This window comes from Juglans regia, chromosome 2 (assembly GCF_001411555.2).
Source record: "Juglans regia cultivar Chandler chromosome 2, Walnut 2.0, whole genome shotgun sequence".
NCBI lineage: Eukaryota > Viridiplantae > Streptophyta > Magnoliopsida > Fagales > Juglandaceae > Juglans > Juglans regia.
The window spans coordinates 13,707,305-13,727,321 of record NC_049902.1 but is presented as its reverse complement, the minus strand read 5'-3'; the positions used below and the strand labels follow the sequence as shown (position 1 = coordinate 13,727,321).

The 20,017-nt window shown below is 40.4% G+C and overlaps 1 protein-coding gene across 1 annotated transcript in view; it reads left to right on the top strand.

Moving 5' to 3' along the window:
- The window catches only part of LOC108996090, a 33,303-nt gene extending 16,259 nt beyond the window's left edge, over positions 1-17,044 (top strand). Inside the window, exons 8-9 of the mRNA XM_018971861.2 lie at positions 383-454; positions 16,445-17,044. Coding sequence (XP_018827406.1) covers positions 383-454; positions 16,445-16,717 — 345 coding nt within the window. The 3' untranslated portion in view covers positions 16,718-17,044. The remainder of the gene's footprint in view (positions 1-382; positions 455-16,444) is intronic.
- Positions 17,045-20,017: the final 2,973 nt, after the last annotated feature.

The window sequence follows — 20,017 nt, the reverse complement described above, 5'->3', positions numbered from 1 at the left end:
ACTTGCTAGATTATATATGTAAGGTCAGGAAGATTTATAAGCATTAGATGTAAGGGATGGAGTGGGGTGGATCTTAGATACAAATGTTACCGATAAAAAGGCGGCAAAACAGTATTTGAAGATAGTAAGGTGGATTGGAGCCCAAGATACATACAATTGAACTTCATTTTTCTCCATCAGATATCTTGATGAAATTGTGTTTAAGAGTTCAAAATACCAAGCCCACTTTTGTGCTTTTAATCTTTTATTTACCATTCCACCTTGCATATTTTATTTGTTAATTCAAATCACTATCAAATAATATTTTCAATATCTTTTCTGATTGTATTGATGTAATATGGCATGCAGTATCCACTAAGAAGTTTGGTTTCTCATATTTTAGGTGGAAATACCATGTGCTTTCGTCTGTGCTGAGAGCAAAATCTTTGATGTATCAGAATGGGCCATCTGTCAGGTCAGTGGTTTTGTATACTCAAAAATATTATTCCTGTCCATGTTTTTTTTCGAGTTATAGAATACGATATGAGGACTTGCTGAATTAGTTTTTTCAGACCTGCCAAGGTTAGAGAAGACAAGGGGATGATCAGGTCATAGAGAGGGCTAAAAACTAATTTATTTCTTGGGTCAATGTAAGATAGGAGTGCAAGACTGGTGTAATAGGAGCTTCATACACAGAGTTAACCCCTTAATATATCTTCTCCATATAATAAAGCAGAAGTCTAACTTGTACTCCTATCTGTTTGGTTTGCGAGTATGGCTCTTCTGGTACAGTTTTGACATTTTGGTATCCATCAACTTATCAAAAAAAGGAGTTTTATACGCTGTGTTTGATTTTAAATGACTTCGCTGTGTTATTCACTGACATGGGGATATAAAGTGTGCTCTCATGTCAAATGACTGGAAGCACGTGAAGCTAGGTGGACTGGCCTTGCTCTACTGTAACACCCCCTTTCTCTAGAGTTAGGAATGCTAGTATCGTTTAAAAATATTTTGTACGAGCTAGGTTTAAAAGATTTCATAATAACAAAAATAGTTCAAACATTATTACAAATCGTAAACAGCACTTTTAAAAATTCCGAGTCTTGTGCCGTTTCACAAAAAATCTCTTAATAATAACTACAAAAGCATAAATTTAATTTTAGCATAGTATAGGCTTCCGTCTAATCTCCCTGAGCTATGTCATGTCCCTTAGCTTCATTATCACACTGGTTGGCACATTAAAAATACGAGTTAAATCTTTTTTTTTTATAAGTAAAATATTATATTAATAAGAGTAGGAATAGTCCAAGTACACAAGGAGTATACAATGAGGTAACACCTGTTTAGAAGGAAGAAAGGGTAACAAGAAAATTATGAAAATCTAGGCCATTGAAATCAACGGCTTTAGCCCATAGCAATAAAGTTCAATCTAATCTCCTCTAGTGAGCACTCCCTATCTTCAAAAGTCCGATCATTTCTTTCCTTCAATATGCACCATAATTGCTGTGATTTGTGGAATACCGCCCATATTTGTCCAGCTGGTCAAGCTTCAGGCATAACCCAGGCTAGCTCCAATATTCTAAAGACATCATATCATAATGCCGTAGCAACCTCACAATGTGGTAGCAAATGATCCACCATCTCACCATTCTTTTTACACATGTAGCACCAGTCCACAATAATCACCCAGCATTTCTGTAAATTATCCATAGTCAAGATCTTCCCCAAAGAAGCTGTCCAAGTGAAAATACCCCCTTTATAGGCGCCTTATTTCTCCAAATGCGTTTCGTCTGCTGGTTTGTAAGGGTCTTATTGTAGGAACGAATAGAAAATTTTCATTTTTAGCAGGTACCCACCACATCTTACCCATTCCTTGAGTCAACCTCATGGCATACAAGAGGCTGAAAAAAATCAGAAAGGTTGCCAATTTCCCAATCATGGGCCGCCTTGATAAAGTTCACATTCTATTGGATCGAGCCATTCGACATCTCCATGAGATCTGCCATTGATGCCTCCTGTTCACACGCAATCCTGAAAACTGTAGGCAATGTGTCCTTGAGATCTCTATGTCCACACCATCTATCATGCTAGAATTTGCTTCTAGATCCGTCTCCCAGCACAAATCTAGGATCTTCTTATCTTAGCCTCGAGAACTGTTAAATAAACCAATTGAACTCCCATTCACCAAAACTGAGAACCTTATTGTGGAGGTGCAATACCTAATCCATGAGCACCATTGTTCCCCAAAACCACACCTCCTATGTAAGTATGGTAGGAAGTTCCAGTGACGTGATCATAAGCCTTCTCCATATCCATCTTGCATAAAATGCCCTGTATGCCCGATTTTAATCTACTCTCCAAACATCATTGGCAATTAATATTGGATCCCATATTTGTCTTCCCCTTAAAAATGCATTTTGGGGTCTTGATGTAATCCTCCCCAAGACCTCCCCCAGTCGGTTTGGTAGAACGTTGGAGAAATCTTATACACCCTATTCACAAGACTAATAGGCCGAAATTCCTTTATATTCAAGGCCCCAACCTTCTTGGGAATAAGCACAATAAAAAGTGGCATTGAGGCTTTTCTCAAACTTTCCAAACGAGAAAAATTCCTGGAAGAGCCTTAACGTATCATCCTTCACCTCTTCTCAATAGGATTGGAAGAAGCCATAGAAAAAATGTATGGACCAGGTGCTTTATCTTTGACCACCCTCCTCACCACTTCATAGACATCTACATGATCAAAAGGCCTCTCCAACCAAGAAGTGCTCTGATGCTCAATGGTCTCAAAAGCTAACCCATCAAGCTTTTGCCTCCACGCCACCTACGCAGTGAGAAACTGTTTATAAAACCAGCAACGTGCTCCTTAATCATGGAAAGGTCTGTAGAAACAACTCCATTGATGTTCAAAATCTCAATGGTATTATTCCTATATGAATTGGCTACTCTATGGAAAAATTTTGTACTTTGATCCCTCTCTTTTAACCATAGTGCCTGAGATTTTTTAAATCACCATTGATCTCTCACTTGGGAATCTGATAACGTTGAAATCACCACCGATGCACCATGGCAAGTCCCACCAGCTAGCAACCCAGCAATCTCCTCCCATAAAAAAACTTTCGACAAGCCCACTTGAAATTATCTTCAACATTCTTAAAGGAATATGCCACTGTGTACTCCTCAACTTTATCTACCACCCTTCGATCCCACATTACTAATACTCACTCAAGGTCCCGAGAGATGCAAGATAAGCGCAACCAACATATGGACAGCTCCACAAGCTCTGAACAATACTTCTAGAAATAACTTCCATCTTAGTTTCCTTCAAGCAAATAGTGTCCACCTTCCATTCACTAAGAAAATCTTTTATCTGAAGATGCTTGTTAGCCTCATTAAGTCCCCGGACATTCCAATATACAATTTTAGGCTTCATAAAGAAGTTGAATGCACCCTCCTTTTGTATTTTCCTCTGCTTGCAATAGACTAGGTCAATCTTTTTAGCTCCCATTGTTTTTTGGAATCTGACTTCTTAATCTGAGCATGACCTGCTTCAATGGGAGTGAGCAATGCCATGAATTGTTCCTCAAAGCCCTCACACACAATCCCCACACAATTTTGGATTTCCTACACCTTTTGTATCACCCACTTAGAGGATGAAAGCTAAGCTGACATGGAGGCAAAGAATTTAAAGGAACGGGTTAATCGGCCATCTTAGTTCCTTCCTTTGTGTCTCCCTCATAGAAGAGAGATTTGCACTCCCATCTTGATCCTCATTAGTAGCAACAAGCATCCGTAAGGCATCCTCATTACTGTCAAGAAATGGAACTGAAAACTCTGGACCTACCTCAGTACAAGGCTCTTGTGGACCTTCTCCTATTAGAAATTCCTTCGCCGGCAATGACACCACCTTGGACTCTAGTGGAATAGCTTCCATGCTGCCCATTATATTTTTCTTTCTATTCTAGACCGAAGCTTTAACGCAAGGCGGTGATTTTTCATGTTGACCTGATTTTGTACCCGTTACACACCCTACTGTCGACTCCTCCATTATTTTCTCCATTTGGACCATCAGCGATGGCTCATACACCTATTAATCAGAGCAATCTCTGGCAATATGGGTTGGAGTGAGCTTTGACTATCCTCTTGTTGTAGTCAATAAAACAACATAAAGATGGAGGTTCTATGATTTATTAGAGTTTCGATCTTGAAGATTTCGATTTTTAAAGATCTTCAGTCTAATATTTCTTTCAATTTAAAATTCAAAGGATTATTCACAGTTTAAAGGTTTTCACTTTTCAACAAATGTTGATTTTGTTGAACTCACTCAATTATTAAAATAGATAAGATATTTTTGTGACTTCATTACTATTTAGCGTCAAACGTCACTAAATATTATTCATACATCATTAAGACTTTTTTAAAAGATTTGTAATATAGGTATCTGGGGACTATACCAAACAAAATTGTGTACTATGAAAATTGATGTATTAAATAAATGGGTCATTTAGGTCAACCTGCGGGTTACCCAGGTTGACCCAATTAATAATAGGTCATTCGGGTTCGTGTCAAATTGACTCAAGTCAAATTATGCTCGACCCTAACCTTATTATTCCATGTCAAATTTGCGGATCATGTCAAAAATTGCTAGCCCTACTTTCAGGTAAGAACTTATTCCACGTTAGGGATGTACATCACTAGGCTCACTACTAGTGAACCAATCCTAGCTTTGCAACCCAGCCCTCTCCTTCGATATCATTAATACTCTACAATCATGGTTCAGTTATAAAAACAGGTTCATTCTAAGCATACATTCAATTATCCATTATCTTTATTTTCCGTATCTTATACTTTTTTTTTTTCTTTCCCTTTTTATTCTACTTTCTTATCTTTTGCACATGTAGCATATAATAGTTTTATGCCTATATCATGGCAAGTGTAAGCATACACACAATTCTCTTTTTTATTCATCATGTTCATTGTTGAAGGTGACATATAACATGGGCTACCATTGAACAAGCTATACATCATATAATCATTGAGGAACATGAATATTTTATATAACTTCGAAGAGAGCATTTTGTTTAAATAAAAAACTAGGAGGGTTCCCCTTTTTTTGTGGGGCCAGAAATGATCATATCAAGCTTTGAGGACACTTCTTCTTTTCTTTGAAGCTATTTTGGGATTGAAGGTGAACTTGACCAATTTAGAAGTGGTTCCAGTTGGAGATGTTACTAGTGTTGAAAGCATGGCTCCATCTTGGGATGCAAGTTATCTCATTGCCGATGAAATATCTTGGCCTCCCATTGGGTGCGCCATTCCAATTGAAATCAATTTGAGATGATGTATTAGGGAAAATGGAGAGGAAATTGGCTAGTTGGAGGGGTTACTTTAATTAAAAGTACTTTATCCAACTCGCCGATTTATTTCTTATCATTATTCTCGCTTCCTACCAAGGTGGCCCAATGCATGGAGAAAATTCAGTAGGACTTTTTATGGGTTTTTTTTTTTTTTGGGGTGGGGAATGAATGATGAGTAAGTTTCATTTGGTAAAATGGGCCATAGCATGCTCCCTTATCTCAGAAGGAGGTCTAGTTATTAATCTGCAGGTTTTTAACAAGGCTTTGTTGGAAAAATGGTTGTGGAGAGGGAGGTTGGTGTTCAAATGAGGTAAGTGGGCAATATTGTGTGGGGCTTTGGAAGCACATAAGAAGGGGATGGGATGCCTACTTTAGAAATACTCGATTTGAGGTGGGTGATGGACTCTAAATCAAATTTTGGCATGATATATGGTGTGGCGATAGGACACTCAAGGATGCTTATCCAGAAGTCTATGGTATAGCAAGAAAGAAAAAAGCCTTGCTTGCGGACCTTGGGTTACATCAAATGGTACTCCTCAATGGAATGACACTTTCTGAAATGCACATGATTGGGAAGTCGACACAATGTCGGAATTTTATGATCTCATATATTCAACTCGCATGAGGAGGGAAGTTGATGACAAGATTTTCTGGCGTCACTCCAAGAAAGGGAAGCCGCTACTTCGATTAAGCCATGAACACATACAACAAACCCATTCCCATGGAAGAGTATTTGGAAAACAAAGGCACCCTTAAAGGCACTCTTCTTTGTGTGGACAAGTTCATTGGGAAAGATACTCACACTTGACAATCTAAGGAAACGTTGATTCATTGTCATGGAGTGGTGTTGCATCTACAAAAAGAGTGGGGAGTCAGTTGATCGTTTATTGCTTCATCGCGAGGTTGCCACGACCTTGTCGAATGACTTCTTCACTAGGTGGGACTCACTTGGATGATGCCGAGCAGGGACGATTGATCTCTTAGCTTCTTGGAGAGGCCTTCAGGGTAACTCTCATATTGCAGCAATATGAATTTGGTCCCAATATGCTTATGGTGGTGCATTTGGAGGGAAATGAATGATAGAAGTTTCGAAGATCGAGAGCGATCAATGGAAGAACTTAGGAATTGTTTTTCAATACTTTACTTCATTGGTCGGCTGTAATCGATTTCAATGAAATAAGTTTCCATGAATTTTTTATATCACTGAATTAGCGCTCATGTGACGCTCTTGTATCAATAAAATTTTGTTTACCGATAAAAAAAATAACTAGAAGGGTATGATGAGAATTACTTACCTTTAGCCTTGTGCAAATAATCAACAATCACATCAACAAACACCTATATAATCACATGTATATCATCATGTCATTTTCTATCTGAACTTCCATCTCTTAAACCAAGGGACAGATTTGAGTGTCACATGATTGTTTGGTATTTCTAGTGCCATTTTCCCTTAACATAAGTGTTTAATAATCCTTGAATTTCAATCTTTCTATGTGGGCATGCTTGCTGGAAATTCTGGAATTTCCAGCAAGTATTGTGGGATTCTCTCCATGAAAACCCCTTGGTTTTGATGATACAATGGGATTTGTCCCATTTTTGTGTGTGTGGATGCTTGTCAAACTGTCATGCTATGGGCGGTATTGAAGGTTTATCAAATCCCTATCATGTGGCATGTTTTTGCTCATACCTAGGCTTTAAAAGAAGAGTGGGATTTTGGTTTTAGGGTGATCTGTGGTTTGCTGACAGCAGTTCTTGTCAATCCTTGATGTGAATTTAGCAAGTTTTCAGGACTTGCATGAGAGGGATATAAGCCTATGGTTTATTGGGTTGTAAGGGCAGATCATGCTCTTAAATTTTTGGCTTTTTGACGTGATGTAAACTTGTGTGATGCTTATGTTAAGAGCTTCTATTTAAAATTTTAAACATATGAGAGGAAAGCTTGGAAATTGTCAACTTTTGCTGTAGGTTTTAGGTATGCATGCTGTATAAATAATGGCAGTCTTGTAAGTTGTAAGGATCTGACTTTAAAACCATGATTTCTATCATTAGTCTTCACTGTATGCTGTATGCTGTGTGCGCATGTAGTTGTGTTTTGGCATGTCAAGTATGCATGAATTCATAGCTTGTGCACTTGACATGTAGGGTTATGAATCTTGGGTTTTGTGGCTTAGTGTTACCAAGATTTAGGAATCCTAGGGTTGTTTGGTATGTGTCAGCAGCCAGGGTTCAGATCTTGGGATATACTGCAGCCGGAGTTCAGTCAAGATCCTCTATGGCAGCAGCTGGCTGATTTTCAGGACAGTGTGCTGCAGCACGAAGTTTAGGGTTTTTTACAAATTTTGTTTGATTTCTGGAGGGTATGTGGTAGGACTCTTGGCAAAAAAGATTAGAACAAGAAAGAAAAATAAAGGAATCATGAACAAAAACTGACTGGCTTATTCAACGAAGCCATAACCCCCAATTCTTACATTGACGAAAAATCACTGAATGAATCCTCTGTATTTACATGGACCCCTTTTTATACAATTTCTGCATATGGGCTTATTCTGTAACTAACTAACGACATACAAGACTCTTACTGCATAAGACTGCTATGTTTGGTTGTTAAAGTGATATCAACCCATCTCAAACTAATTATTGATGGGACCCACTACTTTTTCAACTTCACATAAAAAAGTTCAACTCATCTAAACCTACTTCATATATTCAAACACGAATCTCAACCTATTTACATTCAAACACATCTCAATAGGACACAAAATACTACTATTCACAGATTAACTAATAATCTGAGATCACCTCAGCATTCAAATGCAGCTAAAGAGCCCAACCCAAAGTACAACCGACCTCTACATTCCTGCAACCTTACGTGTCCCCCACATACTGCTATATGTCTTTACAACCCACAAGCGAGGGCCTGTGCATCCCCAAGATTAGTCGGGGCGCTGTTCCTGGACACCCGATGCTAATAAAAAATAAATTTCTTTACAACCCACATGTTCCTTAATCAGATTTCATCACACCACATGTCCTTTTCCCGAAGTCACCCTGAGTCTTGCCTCAGCTACCTAACATTTGCCCCTGCTTCAATAAAACTTTGTTTTCAAGTTTGAGCAACATCTTCAGAAAACCTTACCCATCAGATGAGGATAATGCTGCCTGAGGATATAAAACTATAAAACTCCTCCCAAGTGGCATCCTCTGGCTGTGTTCCCTTCCAGTGCACCAAGAGCCTTCATCCCCTGTTTTAAAATTCGCGTCTCTATAACTCTCTGGTTCTGGCTGAATAACTTCAGTATCATCAGCATGTGGAAGAGATGGTAACAGAAGAACCCTTTCTTAAGGCAAGAAGCATGAAATACTGGGTGAATCTGAGAAGCTGGAAAATCCAACTTATAAGCAACCTGACCAATCTTCTGTAGAATCTTAAAGGGGCCAAAAAATCTAGGGGAATGCTTTAGAGTCTTTTGAAAAGCAAGGCTTTTCTGTTTGTAGGGTTGTAGACGTAGTTAAACAGTCTCTTGGTTCAAAAGACCTTTCAATTCTCCTTTTATCTGCATGAAACTTCAGCCTCTCCTGTGCAGCTAACAAATTGGGGTGTAAAGTTGCTAGTACTCCCTCCCTTGACTTCATATGATCCTCCACTACTGCATTCAGAGTGGTGCTAGGAATGCACTCTATCAATCTTGGACGTGGAATGCCGTAGACTGCTTGGAATGGTGTCATCTTAGATGCAGAATGGTGCTTAGTGTTATACTACCATTCTGCCAGAGGCAACCATGTAGACCATTGCTTCACCTTCTCACCTGCAAAACAACGAAGGTAATGTTCCTCACATTTATTAACCACCTCAGTTTGCCCATCAGATTGAGGATGGTAAGAGGAACTCGGAGATATTGAGTGCCCTGCAACCGATGTAATTCAGTCCAGAAAGAACTCGTGAAAACTGGGTCACAGTCGCTCACAATACTAATTTATGTAGCTTAAACATAGGAGAAAAGAATAACTGTGGTATTTTTAATGCAGAATATGGATGTACTACTGACATGAAATGAGCATATTTCGAGAGCCTATCAACAGCTACATAGACTGCACTGTACCCATAAGACAAGGGCAAACCCTTTATGAAATCCATAGAAATGTCTGTTCAGATCTTCTGAGGAATAGGGAGTGGCTGTAAAAGCCCAACAGGGTGGATGTTTTTCACCTTATTCTTCTGACAAACATCACACTCCTTGATGCATTGTCTAATATCCTTTTTCATACCCTGCCAATAAAAAATTGCCTTGGCTTGTTGGTAAGTCTTCAAGTAACCAGAGTGACCACCCACAGGACTATGAATATAGTCCAATATCTTCTCCTTTGAGAGCACAGTTATCCCCCACAAAGATCCTTCCTTTCCTCAATAGTAGACCATCCTTAAGGCTATAACCTTTCTATGGTGTTTGGCCTAAGGTTAGTTGCTCAATCGCTACTTGAACCCTTTCATTGTGTTGATAGGAGGCTTTGATTTCAGCAAGCCACTCCGAAGAAGTATAAGAAATGAGAGATGAGAACAACCCTTCTTCCTCATACTTGAGCATACCACACCGAGGCTCAGTTTCCTAACTTTGTGAAAGTGCATCAGCTACACGGTTCTCACTACCCTACTTATATTCTATAGTGAAGTCATTCCCCAGTAACTTTGTAATCTATTTTTGCTGAGGTGTACTTACCCTTTGCTCTAGCAAAAACTTGAGGCTTATGTGATCTGCCTTAACCTTAAAAGATCTCCCTAACAAGTAAGGCCGCCACTTTCTCACTGCCGTACTAAGACCAACAATTCTTTTTCATTGGTAGAAAGACTCAAAGCTCTTCCTTTCAATGCTTGGCTGAGATAGGCAATAAGTCTATTTTCCTGCATCAAAACGACCTCTACCCCTTCCTCGGAAGCATCGCACTCCACGATGAAAGTCTTCTCAAAATTTTGGAATGCATCAGTTGCAATTTGGTTCCACTTAAACGAGTTCTTTTTTAAGTGGGTGGTGCAGCAATGAGGCCATATCCTTTTATAAATTTCATGTAGTAACTAGTTAGCCCAACAAAACCACTCAAAGACTTGAGAGTACTGGCCAGCTTACATGGATTCAATCTTGGATGGATCAGCCTTAACACCATTCTCCAACACCATTCTCCAAAATGACATGACCCAAATATTTAACCTGGTGTTGCTGTTGCAAGTGGCCAGTAGTGTTCTCAAATACATCAAATGATCTTCAATTGATTTGTTGTAAACCAAAATGTCATCAAAGAAGACGATAACAAATCTCCTTAAGTAGGATCTAAATACATCATTCATTAGGGTTGAAAACTGAACTGGTCAGTTCGGTTTTGGCCCCAAACTGAAACCGACTGACTTGTGGTTTCTCCCTAGGAAAACCGGCCGAAACCAACCGATGTAGAGGGGTGAAACTGGCCGGATCGGTTCCGGCCAGTTTGGGCCACTTCTTTTGGGCCTTTTTTTGGCTCAAGTCAAGATCTTTTTGGAGCATACAACTATCATCACTCTCACTTAGCCCAATCAACTTTTTTTGGAGCATACAAATCTCCAAAAAATTAGTGTTGGCCGTGACATATAAAGATCTAGAAAATCTCGTAGTGACATCATAAAACATTTTTAAAAAACTTTACAAAATCCTGTGCCGTCTCCCACTTAGCTCTAGGAGGCCCCACGTGTCCATCATTAAAGTAAGCGAGGAAATTGTAGTTTTCACTCTCTATCCGCCTGAAAGCTTTCTCAAATTTCTCAGCTGCCTCCAACATCATATAAGTTGAGTTCCATTGAGTTTGTACATCAAGAGACAACATTTTATGACAATCAATTTTCTCTTTTTCTGCACATCTCTTAAATTTGTCTAATCTTGTAAAGGAGAGTGCACATATCTAATCGCATTTCTAACCATTGTGATGGCATCATTACACACCTTCAGACCCTCATTTACAACAAGGTTCAAAATATGAGCACAATATCTCATGTGCATATACTTTTCCCCCAACACATTCATCGTAAAAAACTGTCTCAAATATGAAATTGCAGTATCATTTGAGCTAGCATTATCAACAGTAACAGTAAATATCTTATCAATGCCCCAATCAAGGAGGCACGATTCAATATATCTCCCAATAGTATCTCCCAATGATTAGGGATTAAACAAAAATTTATATATATTTTTTTTCAATTTCCAATCCTTATCAATGAAATGTGTAGTTAGACACATATAATTAAAATTTTGTACCGATGTTCATGTATCACTAGTCAATGAAATCCTCATGCCCCTATCTTTAAATGACTTTTTCAGCTTTTCCTTTTCTGATGCAAACAATTTCATACAATTTCTTGCGATCGTGACATGACACTTTAAATCGAGGTTCAAGCAACCAACATATTTTCCTAAATCCTCATCCTTCAACAATTCTAAATGACAATTCATCGATAATTACCATCTCTACAATCGAGAACCTCACAGCCTCTTTACTATACTTGTGGGTTACAAGATTCCTTACCGTATTGCCATCACTCCCTCCAACCCCCCACTCGGGTGTTGCCTCGACCGCCAATGTTTTTTGGTATATATCCAAAGGCCCACTTTTATGAGGATTTTTGGGACATGAAGGTAGATGGTTTTGCATGGTTGAAGTTTCATTCCTCTTTGAGTGGCAAGCGCACATCTTGCCACAATAATTATACTTAGCCTTAAGATCATCTACAGGGCAACCCTCCACCTTTGTAAAATGATTCCAAACAATCAACGGATCATTCCCCTTCCGTTTCTTAGGAAGTGGACAACTACCATTGTTAAGAAACGGATCAACATCAATTGGAGTTGGCTAAGAATTCATCTAACATGTGAAAATTTAAATGCATAATTAATTTCAAAACACAAAATTAAAACAAATAAAGAACGAACATCAGCACAATTACACATCAACTAGTTTGCAACGTGGCAAACATCACTAGTCTAAGACTCTAATCTAGATTTTAGCTCGCTCATCAACCTCACAATTTATTTCAAAAAAAATTTGCAACACAATTGTCAAAACAATTTATGCAAAAAAATATTAAATTAGCACCCAATAATTTTATCTAACACTCGGGGGGAATTAGGTCTTGGGTCACTGTTCACGATCCCAAATTTTTAAAATCCTTGTACATACACAAACAATTTAGACAACAAATCATATGAAAAAATAATTATTAAAGATGAACACATCAAAACCGAATACATTAAAACACACTAAAAAAAAAAAAATACGACGTGCAGAAGAGGAACTTGAGTCACAGAGAGATGACAACCTCAAAAGAACAAAAGCCACCGGCGTGCAGCGTCAGAGAAGTGGAACTCAAGTCACGAAGACTTTGAAGAGATGAGATAAGTTCGGGAGAGGAGACGTGTAGGTGTTTAACAAACGGCGTGAACACCGTGAAAATTGAGGGCAACGACATTGTGGGGGGCTGCGGGGTGGCGAGGTTGGGAGTGGGGTTCGAAGGCTTCAAGAAGAGGATTTGAAAGAATTAATCGGGAAGAAGAAGAAGAGGGAGGGGGAGGGGGTTATTAAACCCTAGGCCGAAACGACGCTGTTTGGCTTAAACCAAATGGCACGGTTTCAATTTTTGTTTTTTTATAAACGTCTGGTCTAAAACGACGCCATTTCACTTAATTGAAATGAAGTCGTTTTATATACATATAATATATATATATAATTGGCCAATTCGGCGGTTTAAACTAGATTCAAACTGGGACCAAATCGGCCGACGTCGGTTTTCATATATTTCTACTGCCAGCCAACCGATTCTTTGCCGGTTCGGTACTCCAGCGCCCGGTTAGCGTCGGTGACGGCTGGTTTCCTCGGTTTTTGTACAGCCCTATCATTCATGAAGCCCTGAAAAGTTGAAGGAGTATTAGCGAGCCCAAAGGGTATCACTATAAACTCATAGTGACCCTCATGGTTTCTAAAGGCAGTCTTGTGTATGTCGTCCGTTCTGACCCTTATCTGGTGATGACCAGAACATGGATCAAGCCTAGAGAAAATCATAGCACCATATAACTCATCAACTACTGGTATCGGAAATTTGTCCTTAATTGTCTCTTGATCAAGGGCTCTATAATTAATACACATCCTCTTAACTCCCATCTGCCTTTAAAACAGGAGAAGAAAATGGACTTAGACTGGCCCTAATTACCCCAAGACTCCAAAAGTTCCCTGACAAACTTTTCTATCTCAAATTTTTATAGAAAGGATAGGGATAAGGATGTACACAAACTGGTTTGGCTGCTTCTTTCAAATTAATCTGGTGGTCTTGCTTTCTGCTTGGAGGTAACCCTTTTGGTTCCTGAAATGCGACCTCAAACTTCTTCAACCACTTGCTGATCCGATGTTCTTGTGGGGTTGCTGCTAAGCTAAACAATCACTACTTCCATTCAACTGGTTATCTGAAGTTACTTCCTCACTGCTGGCTGTCAACTGCAAAATCACCTCTCTTCTTTCCTTCTTAGGAAGTTCTAAACAATCGTCATTGACCAAAATGGAATTAGAAACAGTACGCCCCTTTAGAATATGAGTTCTATCACCGAAAGAAAATTCCATAGCCAACTTATGGAAACCCCATGCTATGGGTCCTACGTGCTGCAACCATTGAACCCCAAGCACTACATCACAACCTCCCAGAGTTATGACATAGAACTCTGTCGAGAATTAAAGCCCCTGCACTTTCACTCCACTGATCCACGCTTGCCAGTACTTACAATCAACTCCCGTTAGCTACTTTCACTTTAAGTTGATCTCTAGAAGAAACGTCGTCACATTTAGACACAATCAAAGAGTCCAAGAAATTATGGGAGCTGCCCGTATCTACTAAAATCACCACCCAATGAGACCCAATTTGGCCCAAGAACCTCATAGTTCTGGGATTAGGACACCCAGTAATTGCATGCAATGAAATCTCGGAAATTCCCTGCACCAATTCGGTTTCTCCATCACACACTATAGCCTCGGAATCTTCCATTTCTGCCTCATGCTCCTTTCATCAATCTGTACACCCTCCATCAAGTAGATTTTGGGTTTTTTACAAACATAACCCTTACCAAATTTTTCATTACAACTGAAGCATAGCCCTTGCGCCTTTCTTCCATTTGTGAAGAATTAACCTTCTGAATCGGAATACTAGGTTTCTCGAAAACCACTGAGGACTTGCTTGCATATCCAGGATTATTACAATATGTCCCAGAATAATTCCCACCTTTCTGGTTAACTACAGCAAATTTCCTATTTGTATTCCAACAACTCTTCTTGTAATCTTGCTAACCCAAAGGCTGATAATAATATCATCCCTTAACCTGCTCAAAAAATAACCCAATAAATAACTTTCAGGTAAACACTTGAGTCAATTAGAAATTACCTCAAACTGTGCCTTTGTAAACCTGCCACAGTCATGGTCTGCTTCAACCTCATCAGAGCCTCCATTGGATCATCATACAGAGCACTCCCAAATTTCACTTCCAAGGCTTTGGTAAATGCATCCCAATTCTGAAAACAGCCATGCAGCATCTTGGAACCATACCAAGGCATCTCCTAACATGTGATAAGAAGACTAGAAACGCTTCTGCTGTGACGTAGTATGGTGTAATGAGAAATATTGGTTGGCTTTGTAAATACAACCATCTGGATCAGTCCCATCGAAACTAGGAAATTCAAGCCTAATATTTCTGGCAAAACCTGCTGCACTCTGACCCGCTGCTGAAGTTTCTGCTTCATCATCCTCTGCTCTTTGATTTGGACCATTACGATGGCCATTGGTAAAAGACTGGAAATTCAGCTGCCTCAGCTGAACCATTATATCCTTCAAGGTACTTGAGTGTTCATCTTGTACTTGCTTCTGCTGCTCCAACCGCCTATTGGTACTAACAAGTGACTTCTGAAGTTGATTGATTCAAGTACCCTCTGCCATCTCTGATTCTTCACAGCTGCCCTCCGGATTGCAACTGCTTTGATACCAACTTGGTAGAACTCTTAGGTGAAAAAGATTAAAACAAGAAAGAAAAAGAAAGGAATCAATTAGAAAAATTGACTTCAAGAACAAAAATTGACTGGCTTATTTAAGGAAGCGATATCCTCCAAATCTTTCATTGAAGAAAAATCACTTAATGAATCTACTTGTTAAAAAAAATCACTGAATGAGTCCTCTGTATTTACATGGACCCATTTTTATACAATTTCTGCACATGGGCTTATTCTGTAACTAACTAACTACGTACGAGACTCTTACTGCATAAGACTAAAGAGCCCAACCCAAAGTACATCCCAACTCTACTTGCCTGCTATCTTATGTGTCCCCACCTACTGCTATATGTGATGAGCTGTAAAGAATTATTTTGATTCTAGGAGTTGTTCTTGGGTAGTTCTCAGCAGTCACTATGTCCAGCCTTCTTTGCTGTGACAGCCTCTCCCTCGCGTGGATTTTCCTCAAGTGAGATGCTATCGATCGGCTGTTACAGATTTGAGAATTCCTAATCCAATTAGGAATTGTTTTGGATAGCTATCCAATGTGGATTTTGATGGAATGTCCTTTTGAAAGATCATCCTTTAACTTGCTGCGAAATAGCTATATATTTTCTTTTTTCATTTTTTCAGTTTTAAATTATTTAAGTGGGTACCTGCTGGGTGCTGCATGTAGTTTCATATCTGTGTTGTTATATATATTTGTATGAGTTTGTAGACTTCATTCTATAGATTTGGCGATCTTTTTATGTTTTCTGAAAGAAGGTTATAAGAAATTGCAAAAACATAAGATTGGCCTTTTTATCTTGCTGAACGTTTATAGGCATATGAAATGCTGTATAGTGGCCTGCAGTTTTCCTGTAGGAGTCTTGAGATCTGAGAACAAGAGTTACCGGGGATTCTTAATCCCCTGGACATGGACAACCATTTGAATTCTTGCAAGTGTTGTCTGTTTCTGTTGCTTTCGCATTGGGCATAATTTTGGTAGAGAAAATGATCAGTGCTTTTTTTTTTTCTTTACATGATTAATAATTCCTTCATTATTTGAGCTTTTGAACGGCTGTGTGCAGGGAATGGCTTGTAGGCCCAACACACATCGTCCCAGCTTCCACGTAAACATGGTTGGTCTGGAGAAAACTCAACGGTCCAGCTCATGCAGATTCCCATGGGATTTGGATGCTGAAATGCTGGATGAAGAAGAAGAGGCATTTGAGTTGTGGCTTCAGCAGGCTCTCGCCTCTGGCCTATTTTGTGAGTGCTCCAAACGCAGAAAGAGCTGGAGTCCATTCAACTTGCATCAGAAGAAAGGGAAGAAGCAATGGCACCGAAGAACTTCATGCTGAATACTGGTATTAGTTTTCTTGCCATCCCTCCCAAGGGGGATTGCTGAAATCAACGGTTAGAAGTGATGGGATTTGTACATGCAAACACTGGTAATTCCATTTACTTTTTGTGGGAATGGTCTATAATGCTCGACACTGCCCCACATATGCAAAGAAGAATGTAGGTTAATTAGAAACTTATTTGTGCCAATGAATTTGAGAAATGCTCCAAGTTAAAAGCTGTAAATGGACTATCACTTGGTTAAATGAATGGACCAAAGACGGGGGGGCATTCTCAGGTCGAGAGAACCAATGAGGTTGAGAACCTTGTTTGACTCTTTGGGAATATGTGAATTCCATCGACTTTCTGGATTCCCAAATAACCATGGGAACTATCCCAGACCAACAAAACCTTCCAAATTTGAGTAAAATTCTTAGGAAGCTGGTTACTAATTAGTAACCGGCAGTCAAGTGATACATGTTTCTGCCTTGGCGGCAAAAGGCTCCTGCTGTTTCATTTCATTTCATTTATATTAATAGTTCTTGATATTTCATATTTTGAGAATCCTGTTAATGAAATCAATTATGATTGTGATATCAACCTGCGAGATTGGAATCTCTTGAACCCACAATTAATTTGAAAACTCATTCAAAAAAGTCAAAATCAAGTAAATAGATAGAGAATCTAGACTTGATGAAAATTCGTTTCAAGAATCTAGATTATATTAAAATCAATAATTCTAGGCACAGTCGGCATGTGCAAACGGCGCACAGTCGGCTCAAAAAAAAAATATTTTTTTTGCCACGTCAATTAAAAAAAAAAAAAAATCAAAATTTCAAAATGCGGGAAGATGAAAACAGCAGCTTCTTCTCCAAGCTATTCATGTCCGAATGTCCAGGAAGTGCTGGGTTTTGGCCGTGCGGAAAAAGTTTCGGAACATTGGTTTGCTTGTTGAAAGAAAGTGAGAAAAATACTAGGAATCATCATCGACGGTTCCGAAATATTATTGTACCGAAAATCACGGCGTGGGTCTTGAAGCATCGTCGGCTCACGGGGTCGTCGTCACGGGGTGGGTCTTCGTGCGCGCCGTTCACAGTACTCTTGTTAGACCCCCACGTCGAGTGGCCTCAAGGAGAGCAGCACAAACCCTAACCATGGTGGGTACTAGCACCGTGGTTAACCCACAACCATGCCTCCACAGCATGCGGGCTAGCGAGGCTAGCAAACACACGGCAGCGCGCGCAGCACAAGCCAGCGCGCACAAGCACGCAGCACAGGCCAGCGCGCGCAGGCGCGCAGCACAGGCCCGCGCGCACATGCGCGCAGCACCAGGCGCCCCAGCGGGCCGCACGCCCAGGCACTTCGCAGTGCGCAGGCCCGTGCGCACACCAGTGGGCCGCAGGGCCCTGCGCGCGCCCATACGCCACACAGACCAGCCAGTCCGCGCTCGCGCGCGCACGACCAGGCTGACCATGCCGCGCACCCGCATAGCCTTGGTTCCTCCTGTCGCACGCCAGCACGCCCATGCCAGCACGCCCACGCCCATCCTGCAGCGCACCAGCGAGGCTAGTGGCACGTCCCATGGCGTGCCATCCAGCGCACGGCTCCAGCCCGTGCCATGCGGAGCAGGCCAGTGGCATGCCATCCAGGCGTGCCATCCAGCGCACGGCTCCAGCCCGTGCCATGCAGCCAACGCCCAAGCCAACCACATGGGCCATGCCGAACCAACACTTAGCCATGGACCAACCAACCAACATGCAACCACTTGACCCACCTTGGGTCCGTGCATGTCACACCATGGTTTAATCCATGGCTCCCTTTTATTTGTTTTACTTATTTAGTCCTTTGATTATTTGTTATTTACTTTGAAGGGACCATTTTAGGGTTTCCAAGTTGTAACCTATAAATAGGGCCCCTAGTCATTTCATTTCCATCTTTTGGCAAAAACTCTAGAGAGAGAACATTGTTTGAGAGATCATCTTCGGTGCATGAGCACTTGGGCAATTTGGGTGCAATACGTGAATCCCAAATTGATTTATCATTTTATGTAGCTTAATCATTCCTTGTGCAATACGTGAATCAAGGTTTGATTGTTCATTTGATCCTTGTGTCATTTTAGTTCATTCGAGAGCAATAGTATTCTATATATTGTTCTTGGAGTTCCACATTTGTTCTTGAAGTTCTTCATTATTTTTGGTCTCTCAATCCGTGTGAATCATCATTTCGACTATAACAAGTGTTAGTCAACTTTCCATAAGTTGCCCTAACCCTTTTGGTTGTCATAGCCGAATTGCATCACTTGGTAGGTCAATTCCCATTCGGCCAACTATTGCCTTATTGGGACTTGCCTAGCCGCCACCCAACATTCCTTTTGCATCCATCATCATTAGGAAACTTTCCTAAATCCCATACTACCCTATTTCGGCAACCCTAGCCACCACACCTACATCCCATATTGAGCTAACCCTAGCCGCCAACTACCTTCCTAATTTGATAAACCCTAGCCGCCATTACCCTTTTGCCAAGTCGGGAAACCCTACCATACCTCATGCTCGTGCATCACCCATCATCCAACCCTACACTTACATCATCCAATCTTAATATCATTTACCAATTCTAGCCGAAATACATCTTCTCCCATTGACACATTGGTCATCTTGACCTACATTGGACGTGGACCAAGCAAGAGAAGGACTTGGACTCGGTCATCTCAAGGTTACTATTGGCTTAGCAAGGCAAGTGTTTAGGGACTAGACCGGGGTCCCTAACATTTATGGTGCTTTCATTGAGAGGTATCTTGTTTGGTGATTTTTGAGAAGTGCTCACTTCTCCACGAGGTAAACGACGCGTTAACCCAAACTTTGTGAATTTGTTGGGGGAGACCCTCGTTGGATCCCATTATTTGTTGTTTGTGAATTGTTGAACATTGGAGTTTGGGGGTTGAGGTAGAGGACGGAGTAGAGTTCTTGAAGGGATCGACCACCCTTGAAGGTGGAGGATCCAAGGTCGGACAAGAGCTTGTGCAAGAGGGGTTGTCCATCTTTTTAGGTGGCCAACTCAAGGTTGGACTTGAGAGCCCTTCCTATCGCCATTGAAGAGTACAAGTTGCTGTCCGAAACTTCCTCAACCAGAATTTTCAGTCGCAAGTCAGTTTGCAAGTGTTCAAAGAAGCTAGTTTGCAAGCAACATGGCCACAAGCCATCAAGAGACCGAGATGGTGGCGGGTTCCAATCGGGAACGTATAGAGAGACTTGAAGATCACAACACAAGAGTATTAGACATTTTGAGTGATGTCAATACTACAATGGCCGAGCTTAGAA